Source organism: Fusarium musae, chromosome 5 (assembly GCF_019915245.1).
Source record: "Fusarium musae strain F31 chromosome 5, whole genome shotgun sequence".
In the NCBI taxonomy this organism is placed as follows: domain Eukaryota; kingdom Fungi; phylum Ascomycota; class Sordariomycetes; order Hypocreales; family Nectriaceae; genus Fusarium; species Fusarium musae.
Genome location: NC_058391.1, coordinates 1,635,432 through 1,660,823, shown reverse-complemented (window position 1 = coordinate 1,660,823; position 25,392 = coordinate 1,635,432). Strand labels below are relative to the sequence as shown.

At 49.6% G+C, this 25,392-nt stretch overlaps 8 protein-coding genes across 8 annotated transcripts; 3 read left to right on the top strand and 5 right to left on the bottom strand.

The window, feature by feature from the left end:
- Window positions 1-377: 377 nt before the first annotated feature.
- J7337_006903 (uncharacterized protein) lies at window positions 378-2,873 on the top strand (the record flags this gene model as incomplete). The annotated part of the gene is made up of 1 exon (XM_044824562.1): window positions 378-2,873. One exon carries the CDS (start codon window positions 378-380, stop codon window positions 2,871-2,873), a length of 2,496 nt encoding a protein of 831 aa, XP_044680219.1.
- Window positions 2,874-3,327: 454 nt separating this feature from the next.
- Window positions 3,328-3,802, bottom strand: J7337_006902 (uncharacterized protein; the record flags this gene model as incomplete). Its single annotated transcript, XM_044824561.1, has 2 exons — window positions 3,328-3,461; window positions 3,547-3,802. 2 exons carry the CDS (start codon window positions 3,800-3,802, stop codon window positions 3,328-3,330), a joined length of 390 nt encoding a protein of 129 aa, XP_044680218.1.
- Window positions 3,803-4,632: 830 nt separating this feature from the next.
- Window positions 4,633-5,725, top strand: J7337_006901 (uncharacterized protein; the record flags this gene model as incomplete). Its single annotated transcript, XM_044824560.1, has 3 exons — window positions 4,633-4,706; window positions 4,785-4,953; window positions 5,006-5,725. 3 exons carry the CDS (start codon window positions 4,633-4,635, stop codon window positions 5,723-5,725), a joined length of 963 nt encoding a protein of 320 aa, XP_044680217.1.
- A 779-nt stretch (window positions 5,726-6,504) lies between these two features.
- Window positions 6,505-7,278, top strand: J7337_006900 (uncharacterized protein; the record flags this gene model as incomplete). The annotated part of the gene is made up of 1 exon (XM_044824559.1): window positions 6,505-7,278. One exon carries the CDS (start codon window positions 6,505-6,507, stop codon window positions 7,276-7,278), a length of 774 nt encoding a protein of 257 aa, XP_044680216.1.
- Window positions 7,279-7,604: 326 nt separating this feature from the next.
- J7337_006899 (uncharacterized protein) lies at window positions 7,605-10,279 on the bottom strand (the record flags this gene model as incomplete). The annotated part of the gene is made up of 4 exons (XM_044824558.1): window positions 7,605-7,945; window positions 7,997-8,578; window positions 8,642-10,025; window positions 10,106-10,279. 4 exons carry the CDS (start codon window positions 10,277-10,279, stop codon window positions 7,605-7,607), a joined length of 2,481 nt encoding a protein of 826 aa, XP_044680215.1.
- Window positions 10,280-11,450: 1,171 nt separating this feature from the next.
- Window positions 11,451-12,770, bottom strand: J7337_006898 (uncharacterized protein; the record flags this gene model as incomplete). Its single annotated transcript, XM_044824557.1, has 2 exons — window positions 11,451-11,815; window positions 11,870-12,770. 2 exons carry the CDS (start codon window positions 12,768-12,770, stop codon window positions 11,451-11,453), a joined length of 1,266 nt encoding a protein of 421 aa, XP_044680214.1.
- Window positions 12,771-15,391: 2,621 nt separating this feature from the next.
- Window positions 15,392-19,202, bottom strand: J7337_006897 (uncharacterized protein; the record flags this gene model as incomplete). The annotated part of the gene is made up of 3 exons (XM_044824556.1): window positions 15,392-16,073; window positions 16,129-19,071; window positions 19,144-19,202. 3 exons carry the CDS (start codon window positions 19,200-19,202, stop codon window positions 15,392-15,394), a joined length of 3,684 nt encoding a protein of 1,227 aa, XP_044680213.1.
- Window positions 19,203-20,450: 1,248 nt separating this feature from the next.
- Window positions 20,451-24,054, bottom strand: J7337_006896 (uncharacterized protein; the record flags this gene model as incomplete). Its single annotated transcript, XM_044824555.1, has 2 exons — window positions 20,451-23,804; window positions 23,956-24,054. The coding sequence occupies 2 exons, from the start codon at window positions 24,052-24,054 to the stop codon at window positions 20,451-20,453; spliced, it is 3,453 nt and encodes a 1,150-aa protein (XP_044680212.1).
- Window positions 24,055-25,392: the final 1,338 nt, after the last annotated feature.

The following is a 25,392-nucleotide window of genomic DNA, read 5'->3' as shown; positions in this document are numbered from 1 at the left end:
ACCAAGGCACCCTTTCCATGCATCCGATTCATTGTCGCCACTTTTTAGTCTTGTATCGAGACATTGAATAACGAGAAAATGCCCCAAATTTCACATCAACGATTCAAACTTTGATGTACTCTTTACTCTCTGGATTGTCCGATCACCTGATAATCAACGTCCGCATGTGCCGTGCAGTGTGGCTGGCTCTATCACCTAACTCAACGGCTCATATCCCGAGTCAGCTCCGGCTTGTAGCGGCAAAGATTTTGGATTTTTATATCGGACGCCGAAGACGAAGCTTATCGGAATTTGTTTTCATCTTCTGACCCAGGCTTCAATCTGGACCATTCTCCCTCAATCAGACTCTCCTACTACTTTTGTGATAATTCTAGACTATGACTACAGGCTCAGAGCCCTCGGTTGGAGCGCCGAAGCGGATTCTTTTTATCGATGCCTATGACTCGTTTACTAACAACATCGTCTCGCTGCTCCGAACCCTTCTTGGCGCTGATATCTTCGTCATAAGAATCGACCTCTCAGTGGTTGATAGAGTCAGCGACGACGACGATGCACCCGCAAAATGGACAGAGCAAGAGTTTATCAACAATCTTGCTCAATTCGACGCCGTAGTTTGCGGCCCTGGCCCTGGATCACCGCTTAATCCAGAAGACGTTGGGGCGTTCAATCTTCTCTGGGATCTCCCTGAACATCTTCAACTGCCAGTCTTGGGTATTTGTCTTGGGTTTCAGAGTTTATTTGCTGCGCATGGCGGGTCAGTGAGAAGACTCAAGAGGGGTCTTCATGGAATGGTGAGAGAAATTGAGCATCACGGACAAGACATTTTCTGCCGAGTACCCCCCTTCAAGGCTACTCTATACCATAGTCTCTGTGTTGATATTGGCCAGTACAGCGATGACTGGGCAGAAGAGAATCGGTGGAAGCCGACTTCAGAGTTTTCACCATTGGCATGGGCAACAGAAATTAGAGACGACGGGCGAAGGGAACAGATCCTCCAAGGAGTGAGACACAACAAGAAGCCATTCTGGGGACTCCAGTACCATCCCGAGTCTGTTTGCACAGAGAAGAATGCCCAGGGAGTCCTCATCAACTGGTTTCAGGCTGCGCTGCAATGGAACAAATACCATGGACGACGAGTAAAGGGACCCTTACTAGAGATTCAGACGCTCTCGCCGCCGAATCACCTGGAGTCTGCAGCTGCGCATAAGGAACATTTGGGCGATTTGTGGTTGACCTCAAGCTCATCAGAAACTTCGCTGAGAAGCTTTGCGAAGGGATTTGAATACACACATCGCACAATCACACTGCCTCAGGGGGCTGGCGTGCCAGAACTTGTTGAGATGCTGGGGTTGGCAAAGGGAGAGACCATTATACTTGACTCGTCGAGTTCTAAGAACGGAGATGCACTAGCATTGAACAGCATTGTGGCTCTCCAAGTTGACGATGCGCTGCGGTTCGAGTACAACGTTTGCGATGACTATGTCACGGTGCGGCTCCCGAGTACAGACGGGAAGGACAAAACGGAGATGATAAGCCTCAAAAACGGCACAATCAACGTCTGGGAGGTCATCTCAGACTTCTGGGAGACGCGAAGCCATCCTCCTGGATCCGACAGTTCAACTTCAGCTTTCAAGGGTGGTTTCATGGGATTCATCACCTATGAGATGGGGCTACACGGCCTTGAGAAGAAAATGGTCCCGGAAGATCGGGGCCACAAGAGACCAGACATTTGTCTAGCTTGGGTAACGAAAAGCATTGTTCTGGATCACAGAGCTGGCGTTGCATATGTTCAAAACCTGAAGGCGCGAGGATCAAACGATACATGGCTGGATAAGATAGCGGAAAGAATTCAACAGTCCGACTATTGGAATGCTACCAAGATGAGAAACGGAATCAATGGGAATGTCATTGGAGACCGTGCCCATAACAAGGAAATCAATATCACAACACCACAGCCAGACAGGTATGAGGAGCAAGTTCGTGTTTGCCAGGATTTCATTGCAGCAGGTGAGTCTTACGAACTTTGCCTCACATCGCAAACGACAATGGCAAGACCTCGTTCAAGAAACAATGAGAGAAGCCCATGGGCCATATATCAGACCTTGAGGCAGCGGCAGCCAGCGCCCTTTGGGTCTTTCATCCGTCTTGGTGGTGCTACGATGTTGAGTTGCTCCCCTGAGCGTTTCCTTCGATACGACACCAACGGACTCTGCTCAATGAGACCCATGAAGGGAACAGTTCGCAAATCGGAGGCTGTGTCAACCCTCGCACAGGCCGAGAAGATCCTTCATGTACCCAAGGAAGTTGCTGAGAACCTCATGATTGTCGATCTGGTCCGGCATGATTTACATGGTGTCTGTGGCGTTGGCCATGTCACAGTTCCTGATCTCATGAAGGTAGAAGAATATGCCACGGTCTTCCAGATGATCACTGTGGTCAATGGGCAACTCCCAGGCCGCAATGGAAACAAGCCTCATGGCGCTCGCCGAAGCAGCTTTGACTCTCACTGCCCTTATACCGGTTTGGATGCCCTTGCCGCGGCGTTACCTCCTGGAAGTATGACAGGGGCGCCGAAAAAGCGCAGCTGCGAGCTTCTACAGATCATCGAGGGCCAACACGAGCGAAGTCTCTACTCTGGTGTTGTAGGATATATGGATGTCGCAGGTGCAGGAGACTGGAGTGTCACAATCCGAACCATGTTCAGATGGGACGATGAGACGGCTCCAGCTGAAGAGGGCGAGACAGAGCCCAGGGAAGTTTGGAGAATTGGAGCCGGAGGTGCGGTAACAATCCTGAGCACCCTTGAAGGTGAGAGGGACGAGATGTTCACCAAACTTGCCGGTCCTATGGGTGTGTTTAGAGACGCGGCATAACTTGGATCTCGGTGAAGAGGCCAGATTGGATTAGATGGAGGGACAGGCGCAGCGTTTGACTTTGGACATGATACCTCAACGTACACATCGTCGGAGTTTTTTGGTTTGGAATTCAACAACATAGACGGATGGGATAGGACCGCAACATCCGGAACATAGTAGAAGATGATATGATATATTCCTCGTAAATAAGGATATCTTTGACGACCGACTATAACCTCCCTTTGCCGTTCTGAAGCCCAAGTATTTATTCTCCTTGCGAGTAGCCGAGACTGATGTTAAGACCCCGCTGAATGCCTATGTGACTCCTTTGTTCTCTGTGATCATACACGCGTTATACAGGCTTTATACTAGCGATTATCCCCCTCTTCCTGAAACGCAACATTCCGTATCCATCCTTGGCTCGGTGACTCTGATTGTTTCTGGTTTATGCGACTCCGTATTGCGCGCGAATTTAGAAATCTTGCTCCTCGTGGAAAAACATGCCGAAGCTGACAATGGTTCCGTAGATCAATAGACCGCCGATTATGGCCATGACCATGGCTTGCACCTCGATGAGGCCGGAGTGAGCGAGAACGACAGGGAGAGCTATGCAACAGTCAGCCACGTGAGTTCGGTAAGGGGAATCATCTCATTGGCACCAGCAGCGTTGCGCCGGCTGAGCAGGACTTACCAATTCCCATAACAACAAAGAAACCTGTAAAGAAGCGTCCCAAGTCTAGAACCGCAGCGCCAGAGCTCTCCACGAAGTCATCGGGGTTGGCGCAGTGTCCGCAGATCCAGTTGGGAATAGGCGCAATGACATAGGTGGCAACGACGAGGAGAGGATAATACACCTTCCACAGAGCGCAGGAGAGAATAACGAGGAGGAATCCGACGGCGAGGACGAAGGAGAGGGCGATGATGGTCTTGAGGCCGGCGGTCGGCATCTTGGGCGATGGTGCTTATGGAGCTTGAGAGGACGAGTTATGCGGCGATGTCGGCGACGTAGGCTCCCCGTGGGGAGATGAAGGAAAGTTTATCGAGTATAGAGGAAATATCGAGCCGTAAGCGGCGAAGCGACTGGTTGTGTTGGACGCGACGGGAAAAGAAGTTCGTTGACGTTGTCTGTGTTACGCGGCTACAATAGGCCAAGTTCCAAGATGATGCTATCCCAACTTGTCAATCAGGTACGTATTCGTTTCCCAGGTCCGATGAGGTGCCAGCCATTCGGAAGTACTATTTCCCGTACGCAAGTGGGCATTGAAAATGGAACGCTGTAAGTGGCTGTTATGAATGCTGTTAGTGGGCTACACTGGTGAGTGGGTCGCGGCTTATCTGATAGCGCAGTCTAGTAAAAAAAATCCAAAAACTCCAAGATCTCTCTCTACCTCGATCATCGCAATCGTAAACCACATATCACAACCTCCTAATCAACGAAGAGATTCGGGACCAGGACGAGGCTAGGTTATCCACAGAGCTTAAGTAGCTCTTGTTCTGTGCGGCGACACGAGAATTAGCCTCATCGGCCTGTCTCTCGTCCACATTTTGCTGTCGCTTTCTCTATATCCTCACTTCTCGACACGGCACGACCATTTACAAGCTCGCCAGCAATTCCCCAATCAGCTATCACTGCTATTAGCGATCATAGTCGCGCTGTCTAAGCGGTGTTACTAGCTTCGCACCCCGAACCGTTGTCGCCTTCCGTCTGGTTGGAGACCTGGACAAGACAAGACACAACACCACAACCAACACCAGGACAAGCTATTCCGTTCTCAAGATGAGCTTCAGTGGAAATAGTGATGAAATTGTGTGGCAAATTATCGGTCAACAATTTTGCGCGTTCAAGATTAAGTTAGTTGCTGCTTCCTCTACTCGGCCTTGGTCACTCGGTGAGGCTTGATATAAGATGATAGGCTAACTTCTGTCCAGAACCAACAAAGCCCAAACATTCTGCCGAAATGAGCACAATGTTACAGGTCTCTGTAACCGTCAGTCATGCCCTCTCGCGAACTCGAGATACGCTACAGTCAGGGAGCATCAAAACCGATTGTACTTGTTGATCAAAACCCCAGAAAGGGCCCATCTCCCAAGCAAACTTGTAAGTTCTCAGGTTGTCATACGAGGCGACAAGCTGCTAATCATGGTCACAGTGGCAACGTTACAAACTACCCAGCAATTACTCCAAGGCATTGTCCATGATAGACGAGAAGCTTATATACTGGCCTAATTTCCTCGTTCACAAGTGCAAGCAACGTCTCACCCGCTTGACACAGGTTCAAACTCGCATGCGTCGCATTGCCGCCGAGGAGGAGCGGTTGGGTGAAAAGCTTGTCCCCAAAATGGCCCCTAAGATCAGACACCGTGAGCAGGCCCGTGAGCGCAAGGCTGAGGCTGCCGCCAAGCTGGAACGAACTATTGAGCGCGAGCTCGTTGAGCGTCTTCGACAGGGTGCTTACGGCGACCAGCCCCTCAATGTCAGTGAGTCTATCTGGAAGAAGGTTCTCAATGCCATGGAGCGCGACGGCGAGGGCCAACGTGACAAGGACCTGGACAAGGGCCTTGACGAGAACGGCGAGGAGGTTGAATGGAGCGAGGAGGAAGACGACAACCTGGAGAACCAGGTTGAGTATGTTTCCGATATTGAGGAGAGCGACGAGGAGCTCGGCGACCTTGAGGACTGGCTCGAGAGCGAAAACGAGGAGGAGGACGAAGAGGATGATGATGATGATGATGATGATGACAGCGAAGAGTCCGAGACCGAGAAGTCTGGCGCCAAGCGAAAGCGTGGACGAGCTATCAAGATGAAGAACAAGAAGCCCAGACAGGAGGAGAAGGAGAAGCTGTTGCTCACCAACGATCTCACATGGTAATTGGCGGTCTCAAAATCAAGCTTCGGCGTTTGAGGAGTTGGCATTCTCTACTAAGAAAGATGAAGAAAGGGGGTTTACGAAGGGTGGGGAAAAAAGCGTACATCAATGTGTACCTTCTTATCAGAGAATATCATGTCGCAATATGCTTCATTCTTGCTGAGCTGATTTGATTTTTGGCAAGGTATAGATACCAAAATAGGCTGCCAATGTTTTTATACGAATTTGTTGTTACTTGAAGCGTTCCATTTGAAACCATTCTCTTTTTAACTAATGCTTGTTTGGGTCTTGTCTCTTGTGAGAGAGGCTCTGTTGAGACAAAAGCTTACACTATAGTTAGGCCTTGCTCCACTGCCGAGTTCTACAATTGCCCCGCCCAAATCTACAGTGCATTTTAGTTCAGGCACCTATGAAACTCCCCCAGCCCACTTCCACTTCCATTCTAAACGTCACTGCTTCACCTCCCATTTCCTCCTCCGCCCTTCAAAGAGGCCATCTCTGACCTTTTTGACACTGACAGTACCTCTCTTATACTCCTGATTTATCACGACAGCAGCTGGCTGCACCACCTAATCAACTGCGATAGCAACAGAGCATTGCGCTCACCCCTCAGACCTTCAATTACAGCTCAAGCCATACTCTGAGGTTCGATACCGGCTCCTCAACCTACATCAAGCAAGCCCATCGCGCAATAGGCGCAACTTCATTCTGCTCGAATAACCATCGATGAGACACTCTACGAACATATCAGCTACAAAAGAAACACTTTAACATAACACATCATGGCGTCTTGGTACTCAAACCTCGTCCAGAAGACATCTTCTCAAATCTCCTCCCTCCGCCAGAATCTTCTCTCCAGCGAACAAGACGGCGACTCCGAAGACGACACTCACGTCTGCCGCGTTCTTCGTGGCTACTACACAGAAAAAGGGCGCCCATTCCCCCCATGGCTGCCCGTGGATCCCAAGGCACCAGCCCAACAACCCATACAGCCCGTCATGACACCACAAGCCGGCCAGCGCCCCGGCGCTCCAGGTCAGCAACACGGCGGTCTGAGTAGTCTATGGGACAACGGACCCCAACAGCCACAACAACAAGCGCCTCAGAGCCTTCGGGCTGGAGGTGGACGAACTCCCGCATCGCTGCAACCTGGAGGCGGCGGTGGTGATATTAATAGGCGACCACTGCCAAGTCAGCAGCGCGCGGGTAGCTACCAGAGCACGAGCGGTCAATTCGGTAGGCCCGAAACGGCCAGCGTGCCACCTGGTGGTGCTTCGGGAGGCGGAGGCGGAGGATCTGCGCAAGATAGATTACGACAGAGGCTTTGGGGAGGAGGATCTAGAACAACGAGTCCTCAGGCTGGAAGTCAAGGACCTTTCAACCCTCCCGGTGGAAATAATGGAGGTGGTGGCGGTGGTGGCGGCGGCGGTGGTGGCGGCGGCGGCGGTTATGAAGACCGATTTGCGCCAGGTGGAATGTATGATCAAGCAGGTGGCGGCGGTAACGCTGGGTTGAGGAGAGGAGGCTTGCCCAGCGGACCGAGGGGATACAGATAAAGCCCCTTCTTTGTAATAAGAAGTGAAGCATACGTTGGATGTCTGGCGTTTACGTTCTTTGAGAGGATAGACCGGCGTTTTTACCTGGTAACAAGCACTTTTGTTTACTCGATGTTATGTCCCGCACCAAGGAATCGTGATATGCATCTTGTGTATTCAGACCCGATGGTAGCAAAGGGCTTCTTATATATATCAGAACATTGCTAACTTACCGTCATACCATGAACTCCTTGCCAGAAATTACTGAAACCAATAAATCCCCAAAACATAAAAATACATGCAGCAGACGTTAAGCAACAGAACCTCAACTACCTGTTCTCAGATACTCATTTGTTTGGCATGCCATCGCCCTTTTGCGCAACCGTTTTCCTAGGGAGCACTTCTACCTCCTTGCTTAACAGTTTGCGCAACTCAGGGGTAATCGTTTTTGGCTGGGGCGGAGGCGCCGCTGGCTCAGCAGCTTTGCCCTTGCCAGATGCCTTACCACCCTTGGATGGCCCTGATTCGGTCTGCTCAGAGGATTTTGAGGGTTCCTTCTGGTTGAACCGAGGAGCCGGGAAGTTCTGTTTCTTGTCGACAGCATCAACAAGTCGCTGGAACCTCTTGAAGAGGGTTTCTGCCCGGATCAGAGTCGCCTCAAGGTCGATTGTGTTGGAAAGTTCGTTGACTATGTACTATTAGCATATGATCAGTGTGTTTGGTGACCAAAATTACTCACCATATTTGAGCACCTCATCGAAATGTTGCAAGTGCTCCATAATAACATCTCGGTGTCTCTCAAGAATCGCTAGGGCAATAAAGAGATGGAAGTTCGCACTCATATAATCAGTCCACAATCCCTCCCATAATCGAAGAACGTCAAGCCAAGCAAATTCCCGCTTATACCAAACAAGTATCATGCGGAAGAAGAAGAAAAAGTTTGTGCTGTCCGCCTTTTGTAGATGGCTCCAAAGTGCTGGGTCCATGAACTGAACCAGTTGGTCCAGAGTCAGAAGCTGGTTGCGCATGCCAGACTGATCACGCAGAAAGTTGCGTTCCATGCGCTCCATGAACTTCTGGAAACCCCAGAATGCAACGGCATCGTCCTGAATCACAGCGTAGATTGGTGCCAATAGATCTGACATACCCTGAACATAGCCTAGATCCTTATTGTACTCGTTGTAAGTCAGGAGCATCTCCTTCATCTGCTCAAGGTGGACGTTGGTGCCGACTTCAGCAAAAGGTGAGCTTGGGTCAGGGTGGGGGATATCCTCGCCCATAAAAATGGGCACATTGCGATCCGTTCTGTGGACATCCTTTTCTGTAGACAAACTGTTAGTATGCTCCTCGGGAGACAAGGGCTGAGAGATGGGGAGCAACTTACCGATTCGTCCCTTTTGCTCGCGCCACCACTCTCCAGTGTCGCCCTCACCTCCATCACCTTCGAGTCTCTCCCACCACGAAAGCTTGAGCTTGTAGTACTGGTCACGTAGTGAGGCAATTTGCGCCTTTCTCTCATCAGCAGTGCTGTACCACTCATAGACGCCAAGAAGGAAAAGCCATGCTTCCTTTCGAACACCGTCCTCAGGGTCAAGACCTCCGTGAAAAACACGCTCCTTGACCTCATCAATAGTGATCGATAATCGACCAGTTTGGGGATCAAAGAAAGTATTCCACTCCTCCATTGTCACAGTCTTTCGGCGTTCCTCAAGTGAAAGGTTGCTGGCTCCTTCGAGAAGCTCAAACTCGCCAACATCGGTATCCTCGAGCTCCATAACGTCATTAGCAGACCATATCCTCTGTCTCCGATCGCGGTCGCTCTGCTCCTGGATTCCCATAGCCCAGCGAGCGAGATAGATTCTGGCGCTGTCAAACTCGTCTTGAAGAGTCTGAACTTCAGGATTTCTCAAGAGCCGCCTTACTTGTGGCGGTAAGTTGGGATTCTCGACAATATCTTGAGCCGCTCTCCGCGTAAAGGTGGTTACTTTGCTGAATTTCTCCATAATATTCCATCCAGTTTCCTTGATCAACTTGACGAAAGGATCCATCTCTGCATCTCGATTTGACGGTCCTGCAGCAGCGCCGCGCTGTACTCCCACATTGCTATCCTGACGACCAATTTGCGATGGGCTGGAAGTGAGTTTGTGACCGAATGCTTCGCTGTCCTCCTTTGATGGCTCGATCAAGTAAATGCTAGGTTCAGCACCAGATCGCTCAATCTTGACGTAACGACGTAGCCACTTCACAACCTCATCGCCACCCCAGAACATCTGTCCTGATTCTCCAAAAGGATCAAATGTATCACGCGCAATCTTCTTCTTTTGAAGGATCGTGCTTTGGCACTCATTGTCATGGAAGAAAAGGGCAGGAAAGCTGTCGCCCGCACGGGAGTTGATGATGACGGATCCATACCACCAGCCAAGGCTGGGAGGCCGAACAAGGAGCGAATAGACGGCGCTCACGGGAATCGCAAACGCATATCCACCGACAGATCCAACATGGCTAGTGACGGTCGGTGGGGGAGGGACAAGGTAAGACTGTTTCGGGGGCGAGTCTCCATCGCAAAGGTCAACCTTGACGTAGATGCTGGCGGAATCTCCAAGGGCAGATTCGGGAATCCAAGCAAGAAGTAGATCCGAGGGGGCGATCGACGTTGATTCATTGGAAGCGGATGAAGTAGGGCGCTCTTCGTGATGGCCTCGTTGCTGGAGAAGAGCGATATATCCAGGGATGTTGTCCTTTGAGGAGGGTGTTGGGTGAACATAAACCTGCGATTGTCAGATGTCGTCCGTCACTCTGTAGCGCAACCTCTTGCGCAGAACTTGGACTAGGCTCGGATGTTACTTACCTTGCTCTTGGAAAAGAGAAGCTTCACACCTCTTCCAGTCTCGGCATTTCTAATAGTGTTGTACTCGCCCTCCTCATCATCGCTCAGCGCATAGAAACTGTTTGAGGGTGACGCAGATTGTCGCGAGGGCTGCTGTGGCGGGGCATCAGCTGCCCCAGAATCCTGCTGCGACATGGGAAGGGAGTAGTGGGTAGATCTGTCGCTCTCAGCAGCTTCCGTCTTGAATAGCGTTTGTCCTCGGGCTTGTTTTGTTGTTCAAAGTCACAGCCAGATTTTGAGTATAAAGTAACGGTAAGGTATATAAATGGTTGTGATAAAAAAGAAAGGTGAAGAATAGTGGCATGTGAGTAGACGCAAGCAAGCCAAAGGCAGCTGTTTGTCTCTTGCCCAAACGGATCACAGATGACGACGTGCCCCGCCACAGAAGCTCCCCGCCCCATCTTAGCAGAGGTACCTGAACTCGTGGCTGTATCTGCTGTCAGATAGCGCAGTTTTGGCAGAGACACATGTACCCGTGCTCATAAGGCTTACCAGAAAGGTATCATGACAGCAGTTTATTGGTGGGAGGTGAAGTTCAGCTTGCGTCGTCACGAGCATGAGGCATGGAATGGCTTTGAACTACTTTAGTGACCGCGTACTGTAAATACGTAAATCAGCCTGAACCACGTCAATGACTAGGCTGGCTATACATACGATTTTACTAGAGGCCACCGATGTGAAGATACTATGAGGAAGCCCAACCCCGTAGCCAGTCTCATTATCATGATCCTTGCCGAGGATCATGGATGGCACTATAAGTTTAGGACACACTCTACGAGGTTTTGTTTCTCACTAGAAGTTGACGTCGAGTTTCAGTTGGGATTCGTCTAACTTGAGTGGCCCTAGGAAATATAACTTTCATTGTATCTCGTCAACGCTCATATGCATCCAACTCGAGGCATAAAAGTACATTTGAATGTGTCGGCAGCGAGTCTCACTTGATATACAGAGTATAATATTCGTTTTGGTAGCGTTACTGGACTCAGCTTATTTACCATATCGCATGGCGTGGTATACTGAACCCCTTTCTGTGCAGGTCTAATAAGAGTCCCCCCACTGCTCAGAACATCGATGGCCCGACTCCTTCAAATTAGCAACATGCCACCGTCGCCAAACCTAACACTACGTCCACACAATTCATTCCTGTTCAGACATGGAACACCTTGTGAATGCTTTGAAGAGGCTGAAACGACTTATGCAAATAAGACAAAGGCTCCCCTCTTGAAAAAAAAAACAATGTATTAACGAAGTCGGGTATTTAGGAAGAAAATTCGTGGGGCTCGTTCTCGAAAGCTCTTTACACGCCTTAGACGTCTTCACCCAGGAGACCAGTCTGGAACTGAGGCTCGACAGCTGTTTCAGGGTCGGTCCAGTTCACTGGCTTGTGAAGGCGAAGCATGGATAGGAAGTAGTCCTCCAGGATGCAAAAGTTGAGGAGGAAGTCGTTACAGTTCCATGCAATAGCGCAGACCATAGCACCGGCTACGGCATCGAGGATGAAGTGGTTGGCTGTGGCGACAATGGCAGTCAGTATCAAGGCTGGGTAAGACATGCCCGCAGCAACTATCATTATTCGCTTCCAGGAGGTGGATCGCAGGCCGGTAATAGGGACAGTGGCGACGGTAAGGCCGACAAGGAGAGAGTAACCAAAATGCAGAGATGGCATGGCCGCTACCATCCTAGTTAGCCCTGTATGGTATCAAAGTTCTTGTGGCTTTCACTTACCATATTGGTTGCAGAATCGGTTGGTGGTCCAGACACTGCTCTCTCCAGTACCGCTGTGAACACTGTCGACAAAGCCAAAGCTCTTGGCCTCCTCAGCATCAGGGCCCTTGTATTCAGGATCGCTCAAAAGACGGGGAGGCATGCAAGGCCAGCTGGTGAAGACAACGAAAGCAAGGAGATTGCACATGGCCATGGTTCGTCGACGGGCTTCGTATAGAGCAGGACCAGCAGCCACGGTATCAGATCTCACACGGCCAGCGGCATAACGACGATGTCGGGTGGTGGTAAAGTAGTAGAGGACAACAAGAAAGGTAATGGTGCCAGGAATATGGATGAAAGAGTAGATACGGTTTATCCAGTGGAGAAGAGTAGGTCGAGCGAGGAACCATTTCTGAAAGTCTATCTCCCAGAAGATGTGAAGCTGCTGTTCGAGATGGATGATTTGGAGAGCATGTCTACGGGCGATATCGACAGTGCCCTCATCGAGAGTCAACGCAGTGATAGCACGACCGACCTGGTACACAAAGTAGATGAGAAACCAGTACCAACACTCGACCAAGAATGGCAACTTCTTGAGAAGACGGCTCAGGAGTCGATCCTCAAATATGTGAGTGTTTGGTGTGGAAACAATGCGCTTATAGCCAAGCACTTGAAGCTTGCGACGGCGTAGAGTCGGCTGAGAACTCGAGTCGAGGCTCGGTGATCGCGAACCACTCCATCCGCTCATTAGACTATCGGTCGAGTCTCTCTTCGGGAAGTCATCAGAGCGTTTATAACTCTTGATGCTGGCGATTCCTGACTTGTTTGTCCAGAAGTTGTAGTCCTTGCTTCTGTTGAAGTAGGCGCCCCCAAAGAGGAGAGTCACGACGATGAGTGGCTCAAGAAAAGAACCGACTCCCATGACGAACAAGGTTTCAACGGCCGATAACTAAGTTTAGTTTAGGGTGGCAATGAAGTATAAGGCTTGTTGCTGGTGATGAGGTCGTAGATGTGACTGGAAGGCAGCCTGGGAAAGGTGTAAGTCAGGATATCCGTATAGCGAGTCAATGCAAACAAGAAGAAAGAGATGCAAAAGGGTATAATGTATACGATGCGATGCAATGCGATTCGTCTGAGTAATAGAGAGAAGCGGGAACACAACAAAGTCAGTTCGTAGCTGGGGGAGACACGGGTTTTGATGCAACAGAGAGAGAGAGAGACAGGGTGGACGGAACGCTCGGGGAATACATATTTGATATTGACTGCTACATAGGTAGGTACAAGACAAGACTCAGCTAGCCTAAGCTCAGCTCAGCTCAGAACAACAACTCAGCTTGGCAGTTTCTGATCTGTGACCGATGATAGGTAATTCATGGGGTTTTGGGCCTGTATTTTCGCTGCCTGTACCCGGAGTTAATGACAGTCTGAGGGCACACGACATGTCTAAGTCGACCGGGAGCACTAAGACAAGCCACAAGCAGGGAATACCCTGCGCCCAAGCTTGCAACCCCCGCCCTGTTGCCGGATGCCGGCTTGTAGGGGGAGCTAGAGGTGCCAGTGAGCCAATTACAGGGCTCCAGGTGCACGCAGAAAGAAAAAGAAGAAGAGTCCGAGGCGAGCTAGACAAGGGTCTTGTTTAGAATGGATCGTCCGCAAAATACCAACTTTACACTGCTGACATGTCATGAGCATGAGTATGTATGATTAATGGACCAGTCATAGAAAAGGTGGCATGTTGGCCGTGGACAAAATAATTGTAAACAAACTGATGAGGCCGTCCAGGAGCTTATCTCACCTCGAGGTGGACATGGCATCATTCTCGTGTGAGAGGATACTTAATCTCGACTCTTGTCTTGACTCTTGTCAAACAGGGGCAGACTCGACTCGACTGACGCACATGGACCTGATGATGGTGTTGTTTGCCCGTGCCCATCAACCACCATCATTCGACAGATGCCCATAGAAACAGAAACTCCTTTACTCAAAGCCAGCCCCTGACTCGAACTCTATTCCGCCGCAACCGATCATGATCTGGGGTCAAGCAAAAGTCCGATTCCAAGAACAACAGCAAATTATGTATATCATCCACGGAAGTACGGTAGCGTTTTAACCCCGTCCGTCTTCATGTGATGAAAGCCTCCGCCTCGTGCTTCCGAGCTCCGACTTTTAACCTCCGGATCTTCCGGATGTCACAGACAATATGACATTGGCTATGAGCAACAGCACACCGACAAAAGGATTTAAAGCTTATTTATTTTGAGTTTACGCATAATCAATCATACATAATCTCCAAGATCATCTATCTTATCATGAGTTCATCAATCTGTCTCAACTCTCAAGGTTATGTATAGCTTAGCCTCTTGTATGCCAAGATCTCTTTTAAAACTGTTGCCCAGACCTAATATCGGTGACTTCTTTACACGGCAAGTTGCCTACCTACCTAGTACGTAGCATCCTATCCTTACGTGTAAGGCCTCGGGCACTTCCTTATTCGATTCTGCCCATCAGAGCTCTCTCAACCAAGCTGCATGCTTATCCGTTACCAAGTTCATAGTCAGCCAAAAGGCACCATATCTATGGCTACAGCACATGCATTGAAACCATACACGTCTAATCGATGCCGACATTTTACGTCATAGTCCTAGCAAAGTCAACTAAGATTCCGCGAGCGCTAAGTTAGTCGATGCTAAAATTCTTATAAGGCATGTTACTATTGCCGATTCCCGTCTTGGGTAGCGTCGATACTGCCACAAGCCCCGGATATATCAGAAGTCAGAGATGAAATGCAGTGACTCTGCCACTTGAGAAATTCCTGATACTACGAACGAGTTCCCTCATGTATCGAATATGGACCATATTACACACACGTCTGTGGACTCCCATATCAGCAAAACATGCAATAGTTAATCTCAAAAACCAACGATTCAAGCCAATAATGCTCCTTGGTGGAACCAGAGTGACAAGTCTTATGACCCAACGGCATTTCGAGGGCGACAAAAAAGTCTAAACACATGCGCTCGGCCATCACCAAAAACCCGAGCCTCACATCATCAAAGAGAGTCCTCCGAGACATCCGATTACATATGTAGCTATGTAGTCACGTATCCATTTTCTGCCTCTTGGCGTACGCTTATTAATCGAATAATATTTTTATCTTAGCCATAGTGAAGTAAAAACCAAGGAAACTGATGTGCATGTCATGTGCTTGAATATCAAGCGTTGATCTGGATGTACGAGTGGCATGATCTTCCAGCATTGTGCAGCATGATTTGTACGCCTTAGCACCACTGCCAATGGTACATGCAGTCCATTTATGAAGAGAGCTCGTAACCAGGTAGTCGCTCGGATGTGTTAACATATACATACTTGTACGTGTAGCTTCTTGTCTTCTATTAATCTATTCCACCCTTGGCAGGTTGCACCCAGCGCTTAATCCCACGATGAAACGCTTAACGAATAATGACCGTCTATCTATGTCGTATGCTTCGTTCACATCGTGCATTTCTTGCCCTCTGTTTCCTTGTTCGATAGTCAACTTGCTATCTACGCCAAACTCCTCTCCCTCAATATACTGCTCAGCTCCTTGAGCTTAACAGGCTTAGAGAGAAACACATCAACGCCACAGGCATAAGCATCTTGCTGGGCACTCGCTGATGCCAAGCCCGTCAAGGCAAGAATTACAACGGGTTCCCGACCTTCTTTGTTCTCGAAGGCCCGTATCTCTTTTGTGGCCTCAATACCGTCCATTCGTGGCATGCTGATATCCATCAAGATGCAACTAAATTCATCTGGGCTCTCCTGGAACCGTTCCACAGCTTCGAGTCCGTCTGCTGCCGTGATGTACTTTCTCTTAAGCTTCTTCATGTAGGCACACAGCACCGAGAGGTTGATGGGGTTATCATCGACAAGGAGGAAACTCTTGGGCTCGCTCGCCGCAGTTGACCCCTGTTGGTGCGTCGCTTGGGAAGGGCGTTTGGACGGAACTCGTGATGGGGGACTAGGGCGTTTTAGTGAGGCCGCTCCTGGACCTGGCGTCGATTTATTATCAGGGGCCTCTCCTTCTGTATTGCTTTCAGTCGAGAATCTTTTGGCATCATCGGATGCATAATCCAAATGCTCTTCATCTTCAACTACTGGCGCAGCCGGCGATAACGCTTGTAAGTCTCCCCACCGACATAATGCTATATGAAGAATTCGAGCAAGTTTGTGTGGGCCAATGCTGAAACTGCAAGTTAGCAATATTAAATCTTTGAAGGTTTATGGGCCTGAAGCAAACTTACGGTTGAGAAACGAATTCATAAACTCGCTGGTCCTCAGATACTTTGCTCTCGGAAGATCGCTTATGTGCCGTAATGGCATTGGCACACACCACAACCACGGGACACCTAACAAGCTCTTCGCTACTTAGCACCGGGTCCTCAATCGCTATCTCATTGCATAGAACAAGGTCCGGAGCCACGTCCTGACATGTAGCTTCGTTGATGACATCCATCTCCAACCAGCGGTGGCACATTACTTTCATGGCAGACATGGGAATGCCCCGACCCGTTCTCGACTTGATTTCCTCCTCAGAAGGGAAACCAACCAATCGCAGACGCAGTCCTTTTAGACGCTTAGTCTCTTCATCAACTTCATTCTTCTCTTGCCCCGGATTTGAACTGTCTGAGTCTTTGGATCGTGATAAGGGCAATGTTATGGTTGCTGTAGTCCCGACGTTGACTTCACTCTCGATCGATATTTTGCCGCCCATTGATGCCACGATCTTCTTGACCAGACTTAAACCTAACCCTGTGCCGTGTGAAAGATGGTTTTCCTGGGAGAACGGTTTGAAGAGATCGTTTCGAAGAAAGTCTGGAGATATTCCTTGGCCAGTGTCTGTGACCGAGATGCGAACCAAGCGTCTGTGACCACTTGGGTTATTCGAGGATAAGGGTTTTTGAGATAGGGAAACCGTGATTGTGCCCTTGTGTGTATACTTGAGTGCATTTCCAAAGAGGTTCATCACAACACGGCGGAGTGCTCCTGCGGCAACGTGGAAGCGATACGGCACGTAGGGGTCAATGTCAAGAAAGATGGCCACCTGGCTGTCGTGTCCAAGCGGCACTTCGTACTTGACGGGATCTTCAGACTGGCCGCCTGTCAGATCATTCTCATCCTCCATGTTCACGCGCTTGCTTGGATTAGCGGTTTGCCAAGCTTTGTGGGCTTCATTGCCCTTGAATACATGGCCGGCGAAAACACTGTCCATGACCTCCTCAATTAGGGCGTCCAGCCTAACCTCGGAGGTCGAAACACTCGCAGGAACTGTCGTGGCAGGGTCTGAGACAATGGATCGTTTTCGGGCTCGGCGCTCCTTCTTTCGATGAGCTGCAGCTTGATTGACTTTTGAGAAATATAAAAGATGATCAATGGTCTCGGATAGTGTTCGGCCACATGTCTCAAGTGTTCGTAGTAGGTTTCCCTGGAAAACATCCAGCTGAGTATCGGACAGCAACTCGGCTGAGAGCATGACTCCGTGAAGAGGAGTGCGCAGTTCGTGAGATAAGGAGCCAAGCACATCGGATTGTGCCTTGTTCACAAGCATGGCCTCGAGTCTTTGGGCTTCCGACATGGCCAGCATGCCAAACCCTCGCAGGTAACTCAACTCACCCTCAATAGTAAATGTCCGCGTGGGTGTCCGAGTATATGCGAAACCTCCCGCCAGCCAACGGTCTCTTTTGGGATCCCAAACAGGCACAAAAGCCACGCTTCGAGCACCAGGGAAAGTCTTGGAAACTGACGGTCCTTCTAAAGATCGTGACCAAGGACGCTGACTTTTACCAGACATCTTCGCAGTTGATCCTTCACCAAAATATTCTTCCTTCGGCATTGGTGTACAAAGGTCGGCCTCAGACGAACCACTCGATAAGAGACTACCATCCTCATCGAAATTAAAGACTTTACCAGCAGGATACCGCCGCAAGAGTGCTGCTAGCAACTTCATTGGCATGGTTGTGTGGATGTCGGAACCTGCATCCAAGTTGATGCTTGATGAAGTCGAAGTAGCGAACCCCAAAATTCCACAACAAGACTTTCCCTGCTCGATCCTATCACTGGACTCATCGCTACTCGATGATGACTCGGTCGAAGACTGGCCCTCATGAAGCATTGAATCGGTAGCAGACGTCTCGAAATTAGCGTCCAGGAAGACGACGCCTTCAATCTCTATTCCTTCTCGTATGAGGTTGGCTGCCCGAGAAAATATCTTGGCAATTACCTTCTCTTTGGCATTACCATCGGATTCTCGAACAGACATACTTTTTGATGAAGTACTGGTCATATTCGCCTCCCCGGAGCCCCCAGAGCTGATAGTGGTGGTTTCTCCTGTCGTATTGGGTTGCACTGGTACGTGAACCGGCAAGTTTTTCTGAAGGCCAATGTCTCTGAACTGCTGTAGGGCCTGCTGTTCAGAATTAAGATTGCCTTCCCGTGCCGCATCATCGTGAAAGGCTGGAGAATTCGTTCGAGCTCTCCAACCCGCCATAGACGACTCCTTCTCAACAAACGAACCAATTCCCCTTGTCATACGAACGCTTCTTCGATAAGCATCTCCCACACTCTTGGATCGAAGGTAGTCCATAATATTAGAGGAGATTTCTCGTAGGACCTCAGTGTCATTGGTGGTCCAACTCTCGGCTTCTCTCGGTTCGGAGTCTATCACGCAATAAACACCAATGTCAACGCCAGCAGGTGATCGCACAGGGACAGCCGCATAAAATCGAGCAGCAAATTCTGATAGAGGATGCGGTATATTGCAGAGTCTAGCATCAGCTTTAAGATCTGGTATCAGAGTGAGGGGCAGTTCCTCATCAGAGGAAGAAGGGTCATGGCTTTGTGCCATAAGGGCCCGGCCGCAAACCGAGAGCTGCCGTGGAAATGTCCCTGGATATAGCCAGAAGTCTCCATTTCTGTCTTTGGGCCGGATAGGGCTTTTGGCAAGAGATGATCGCTGTGTAGTCTCGGCGACAATATATTGGTGGTTACGATCGAACAGGGATATCAAGGCGCGGACAGTGCCTGTTTTCCAGAGTCCTAGTTGCGCAAGAGATGCAAGCACAGTGTCTCTCGGAGTTTCTTGTCGTTTTATCTCGTCGCTGGGCACAGTCCCGTTGGCTGAAGGCTGGCCAGGGGGCGCGCCTTCGGTGGGCGAGTCTGTAATATCGTTGAGCAGCGATGCTCCATACCTGACTTTGTTAGTAATCAAGCAAACATGCACGTGAAATTGCTTATTTGAATATAAAGAGAGTGCAACTAACTTGAGAGATTCCCTTTCTCGAGCTGGCTCCGAGACCTGTTTAGGTGAACATGAGGCCATCGTGGAGTCCTATCCCTCGCCCTGGCTTGGTTTACACCAAACCGACCAGCTTCCAGGACTTCGAGGAAATACGCTGATTGAAAGTGTGAAATGATTGAACAGTGTTCCCAAGTGAAAGTCTCAGTCCCCAATTAAGGAACGTGGTCTCGATCTTGGGTGGCGATCGCAAGTTGGACGAGGTTGAGGTTGCGCAATTACAAGCAAGTAAGAAGGCGAAATGTCTTGAAATCCCTCTACAATGGCTTCGAGTACTTCGATTACCTGCTATATTTCTTCACGGGCAAAATTCTCCAAGCCATATGTGGTATATCAATCGAATCCTACACCATTAAATTGATGAGTTAGTGAATGATAAGAGAACTGGTCGAGTTGATTTACCGCAAACAGGTACAGTCGTCGCAACTGCTTGGCCATGCCCCGTTCTCGGCAAATGTATGTAACCGGCCTCGAACGGTCGAGATTCTAGTTCCCTATGTATTTGCTGATACTCCGTTCATGGTGGTGATGGAAGGGGAAGAAGAATGGTGAGTGGATGGAGGCAGAGGTTGTTTGGCTGCTCAAGGTTGAAAGTGACCGCGGGGTATGAATGGGAAACTCACGACGCGTACCTTCCAATTCTTAGCTCTCCATTTTCTCCTACTTGATTCATGGTAATTCCGACTCCTATAGTTAGACCTCTACAAATAGAGATGCCTTACCCTTGGAGAGCGTTGATCCCTGCATGATCCATACTCTACGTACAGTCACTCTGAGACATGCCTTCATTACACACTGGCTTGCAATTCCTTGAGCTTCCGTCTCACACATTTACCATCTTGTCTATCCAAACTCAATGCCCAAATTTCCTTGATTCCTTGAAAATTTCGTCAGGCTTTACTATTATAGTGGATTCAAAGGGCAATCCTTGAATATCTGCCCCATCTAGTGGACAACCCCAGGTGAATAACGACAGTATGATGTAACCAGGTGTCGCGTTGTACTACATATCACTCAAGCAACACAAACATCGAAATTTTCAAAACAACTTGGTATATAAACTCCATGTCTCCTGTCCTTGCTAGCTACAGCATAAGCTAACTAGTGCAGTACTGTCGATACGTTGCAGTAGCTATCCATTGAATCCCATTACTTCCCAGGCCTTCCCGCCGCCTTACAACGCCATCCAATGCATCAGTCTAAGTGATCGACATGATTTCCCAAGATACTTAGTGATAGACCTTAAACGCCCTCTAAAAAATGGAGCCATGATTATGTATACATTTCCTCTTCTTCTACCATACGTCCGAGAATCAAACTCTGAATGACAAGTTCGTCACTCAAGACACGGATATTTTCGATCCGGGGCTGAGTTGCGGTTGATCTTCGACGTTTCTTATTACCAGTTGTTTCCGTGGGCGCAAGGACGGCGTCAACGGTCCCTGTTCCTTTATCCAAATATAACCAGTCGAACGGAGTTCCAGCTTTCTGATGCTCCAGTAACAATTCCCTTGCTTGTTGTGTTGAAAACACTCGCGAAATCGATGGCCCTAGTAGAGTCGCAAGGAAGATGTAAGGTTCTTTGGCCTCATTTCGAGACTTTTTCGAGTCAATGACAACCAGGACCCGCTGTCCGTCAAGTAGTCGCGGTCGCTGTTGAATGACCTCGGCCAGCTTTGCTTCGGTCGCTGAATACGGTACCAATATTCTTGACCGGATTGCATTGCCAAGCACAGCGGATTCACCTGCACATAGAACATAGGGTTCCCAATCGACAATAACGCCTTTGTTGAAACATGTCATTATCCATTGAGGAGCTAAGCAGGGGAGCCCCAGCGCCAGAGCCTGCATATATTTGACTTTGCGTGAATGTTTGTCTGCGATGAGTGCTGTGAACCCGCTTTCAGAAATATGCTTGGTGAGTTGTAATGAGTCCTGCTCATCAATTACAGGATGGGTTGCATCCATGATGGATGAATGTTCAAACATGTCTTGAAACCCTTCAGCAAGAATGATACCTCCCGACTGTGTGATTTTCGTCGCCAACTTCTTGCGCTCTTGTGCTTTGAACTGGTCTGAGAAAGAAATGGCAAAGACCATGCGCTCGAACAGGCGTCCTGCTCGATGGGCCTGGGCAAAGCTTTGCTTGAAGGATCGACTAGATTTGGAATGCACCATGCTCCTTTCAAGCACACTTGCAGCTGGTGACAGGTGTAGCTCATCAGTAGAGTCTGAATCAAGATATGAGAATCGCTTAGATACTCTTGCTGCTCTTTTTGCTGGCTGAGGTGACCCAGTCTTCGATCCTTTTCCGGCCTCCTCCTTGTGGCAATCGCGACTGCCTCTTGGAGACGGCAAAGCGATTGATTCCGGCCGTCCAGAACCCGGGGAGTCTTGTGTCCCGGGTGTTGTTTTGTCAGAAGGCAGAGGTGTTGTTGAAAGGATACTCAAACTCGAAGATGTCGGTGGTACCTGACCTACAGAGCGACTGGCCAACGGGGTAACTGGGGCTGTATCTGCTCGATCGCTCCTACGCGAGCGGGTAGTCATCGGTGGTGGAAGATCCGCATAGACATCACGGGCAGGCTTCCTGGACCGCGATGCGGATTTCTTCTCGCTCTTGTCTTCTGCTGTACCGGACAAGGGTAATTCCTCCTCTGGCTCTTCTTCAATCATCGAAACTGCAGTCACCTTTTGCAGGGGCGACGATATAGGCATAGGTTTCGGATTCAAATCACTCATCAGCCCGTCCGAGAACGAGGAACTGAGAAATGGGTTTCTGCGCTTTTGCCGAGCTGCACGGCCGTAAGTCCTAGTCGTCCGCTTCCGTGCTGGGGGCAAAGATGAAGGCTCTGAATGGTCGGTAGGGCCTTGTGGTAAGCCCTCATCCTCGACACGGAGCTGTGGTAGCTCAGGCTCAGATGGTGGCGGTTGTTCGACGGGTGCTGTAGGTGGGAGAGAAGGCGCTGGGCTGGTGGCTGGTATCATGTCATCGTCTACGACGGCCTTGTCTGCATCGACCAAGACTATGTCTCCGTCATGATCGATCTGCGGATTATCGGGAGCACTGTTTCCTGGAGTGGCCTTAGTTGATGTAACAGGGAGAGTCTCGTTAGAAACCACCAGCCCTTTCTGGGAGTCATCCACGAGAGGTGGCAGTTCTTGCCCCTTGCCCCTGTCGGTTTTGGGTGAAGGGTTGAGGTTTATTTCGGGCTCTTCAAGCGGCAAAACCTTTCTCTTCTTCCGCGATGGCTGTTCTGCTGAGTTGCGCCTCATCTTGGGTGTGAAGCTAACGCGGCCCATTTCCTCTGCAGCCTGTGCCTTTTTCCGCTCAATCTTCTTCCGTCTCTCCAACCGTCGAATAGCATCGTCAGAGTCGTCATCGGAAGCCCAGGGAGGAATTACGAAGTTTTCCATGCTCTTCCTTTCCTGAGACTTCTTCATTGGCTCGTAATGTGCCATTGGCTCAGTGGTGTTCGATGATCTAGGTGCTTTGGCTCGAGTTGTGGGATCAGTGGAGGGGGGTGATTCTGGAATCATTTCACCAGCTGTAGATTGATCGTTCACAGGCGTTACCGCTCTAATGGGTCCTCCATCCAGATCTTGTAATGACGTTTCGGGGATGTCATGGAGACGGCGTTGAGGACTCGAGGTTCGGATGTCGGATGGCGACGAGACATTGGCACGGTTCTTCAAAGGAGATGTCTCAATGAGGTTTGGCGATATAGAGTTGAAGAGCTTCGGAGAAGGTCGTGAAGATGTTGGACTAATATGTTTGATAGCCGAAGAAAATTGCGTCTGGCCGAACAATTGACTGCCAGCCAGAGGCGCGGCGATGCTAGGTCTCGCAGCAAATGGGTTCTTGGGTACAGCAGGCGTCTCAAAGGTGGGAGCGTGAGGACGGTGCGGGGTTTGACCGTTATTCAATTGTGAGGTCCCGTCAGGATGTCTCCAGTCACCTCTAGTATTGTCGAAACCTGCATCCTCTGATATTTGAGACGAAGGCCGGCCCAGCTCGCTCATGTTCGCAAAATTCACGGCCCCTGTATCATCATCCTGAAGTGTGCGAGGTTCGTGAGAGGCGGGTTGAGTATCACCATTGACGGGGCTCGAGGGTACAATATCACAGTATTCGCTGTAATCACGATCATCGTTCACCTGTGTCGGGGTCTGTTGAGAATAGTCCATTTTGCGCAAGGCGGCAGTTACAGCACTGGCCGACGGCTTGAGACACTTGATTAGAGGCTTGGGTGCATTGTCTTGCACTGATTGCGGCTGCGGGCTGTCATGGCGCGCGGAAGAGTTGGCAAGGTGTTTTGGCTTGATCAATGTAGCTGGCACCCGAACGCTCAGATTCACGTTGCTGTTCGAATTGACGCGATCTTGGAGGCCCTGTGCAACGCCATTCACCACGTCTGCCTCGAGAGTTGCACATTGCTTTTTCGAATGTGTCAGTGCCACCCTGGTCATGTCCCAGTGCGACGGATCGTCATTCTCGGTAGTGGGACCCCCTGGACGCGCTTTGTCCGATAACGCACCGTGGTGAACAGTAGTAGCTGGTACTGCTAAATCGATGACTGGCGGGTCGGATGATGGAACAACTACTTCGCTCGTAGGTGAAGGAATCTGTTTCGGGCTTGTCGTGGTTATTTTCGAAGATGGAACGTATTTGGGAGGTGAACTACTGAGCTGTTTGAAGCAGGCAAGTGTTAGTGCATCTTGATCGTGAGGACGCAAACCCCAGTGCAGAGGCAATTCAGCTACACTGGTTACGTACCGTGCCTACACCAAACTCAGCCCTGTAGGCCTCGAAAATGGGCTGGCTATCCTGCGTCTCATTGCTGCCTGCCTGAGCAAGCATCTGCGAGTCTGTCATGGTGGCGAGTCGTGCATCTTCCAGGGTGAAGGCAGACACGAGCAAGCGTCTTTTAGAACGGTGAAAAGAGTGGTTGCGAAAGGAAATCAATTGACTGTGCCTCTGTGCGGCTAAAATGAAGGTGAATTGACCGGAAGGGAAAACAAAGAGACCAGCCGGGAACGTCAGTGACACGAGAGCACGTGACATTCCCAACCACTAACATGAACACTCTGAGACAGAAGAGGCAATCAAAGACGGCCTTACCTAAATTCAAGCTACAAGTACTTATTACCTAGTCTTTTATTTGGCGTGTTTCATCTCCTGTATGAAAGTTGGCCTCTATCTTGGAGGCAGGTATTCTTCTAATTTACATAAATGTTCCTCAGCCAATCACTGTTCTTAATTCATCAATTACTGAACGCTTCATTGTTGAGCTCAGGTACTATCTACCTGTTGGTTAAGGGATCTAAGATGAGATAGGTAACCTCTGTAAATTCAAACTTTCTCTCGGAAGATCTTTCACAGTGATCCAATACCATGGTTGTGAAGCAAAAACAGAGACACCTTGTGTATAGCGCATCATATTGAGCACCCATGAGTCAAGATACTCTCTCGTTCGACCACTCAAAGGAAACTCCAATAGTGATATACTCTGAAGTATATAGAGCACAAGCCGCGGCGTTAAGCAGTCATTCGTTCTTGGATCTTGCTGGAGTTTTGCTGACCTCCATGCAGCCCGAGGCTGTCCGTCGGGTTGACGTTTTTAACCCCGACCCGAAGTATCTGGGAAGAAGCTCGGCCGTCTGGAGTCCGGCTACCTAAGATGCCTTGAAGGCCTTTTCGAGTATGGCACTGGTTAGGAAGTACCCCGATTTAACGATTGAAGGTGGGGGAAAGATGCTGTCAATGGTTCGTTCATTCATGCAGTCGGCCCATGAGAGCAATAAGAGCATCATTGTCAAAGGGGTGAAAGCTCTGATGCTCAGCGTCAATTATAGCTCGCCTCCATTGATAATCCCATCTCATATAACGCTGGACAGCATAATCTGCGCTCTCACATTGAATTCTAAGAGCATTACAGCAACCATTGGAGCAGTAAAGGCCACCAAAGCCTGTGTCGGACCGGGAGGCTTTCACGACAGAAGATACTGGGGATCTTGTAAACTATGCTCTAAGATATTGGTTCGGAATGGGGAATTCCAAGCGGCGGAAGACGCAGATGTGGATGACTCAACCTTGTAGTTGTCAACTACAGCAACTTTGTAAACCTCACGAAGCTTGATATTCTGGATACTATCGAGACTATGAAGGTCGCTATAGCTTACAAGGTTGATGGCGCTTGAGCTTTAACAGTAT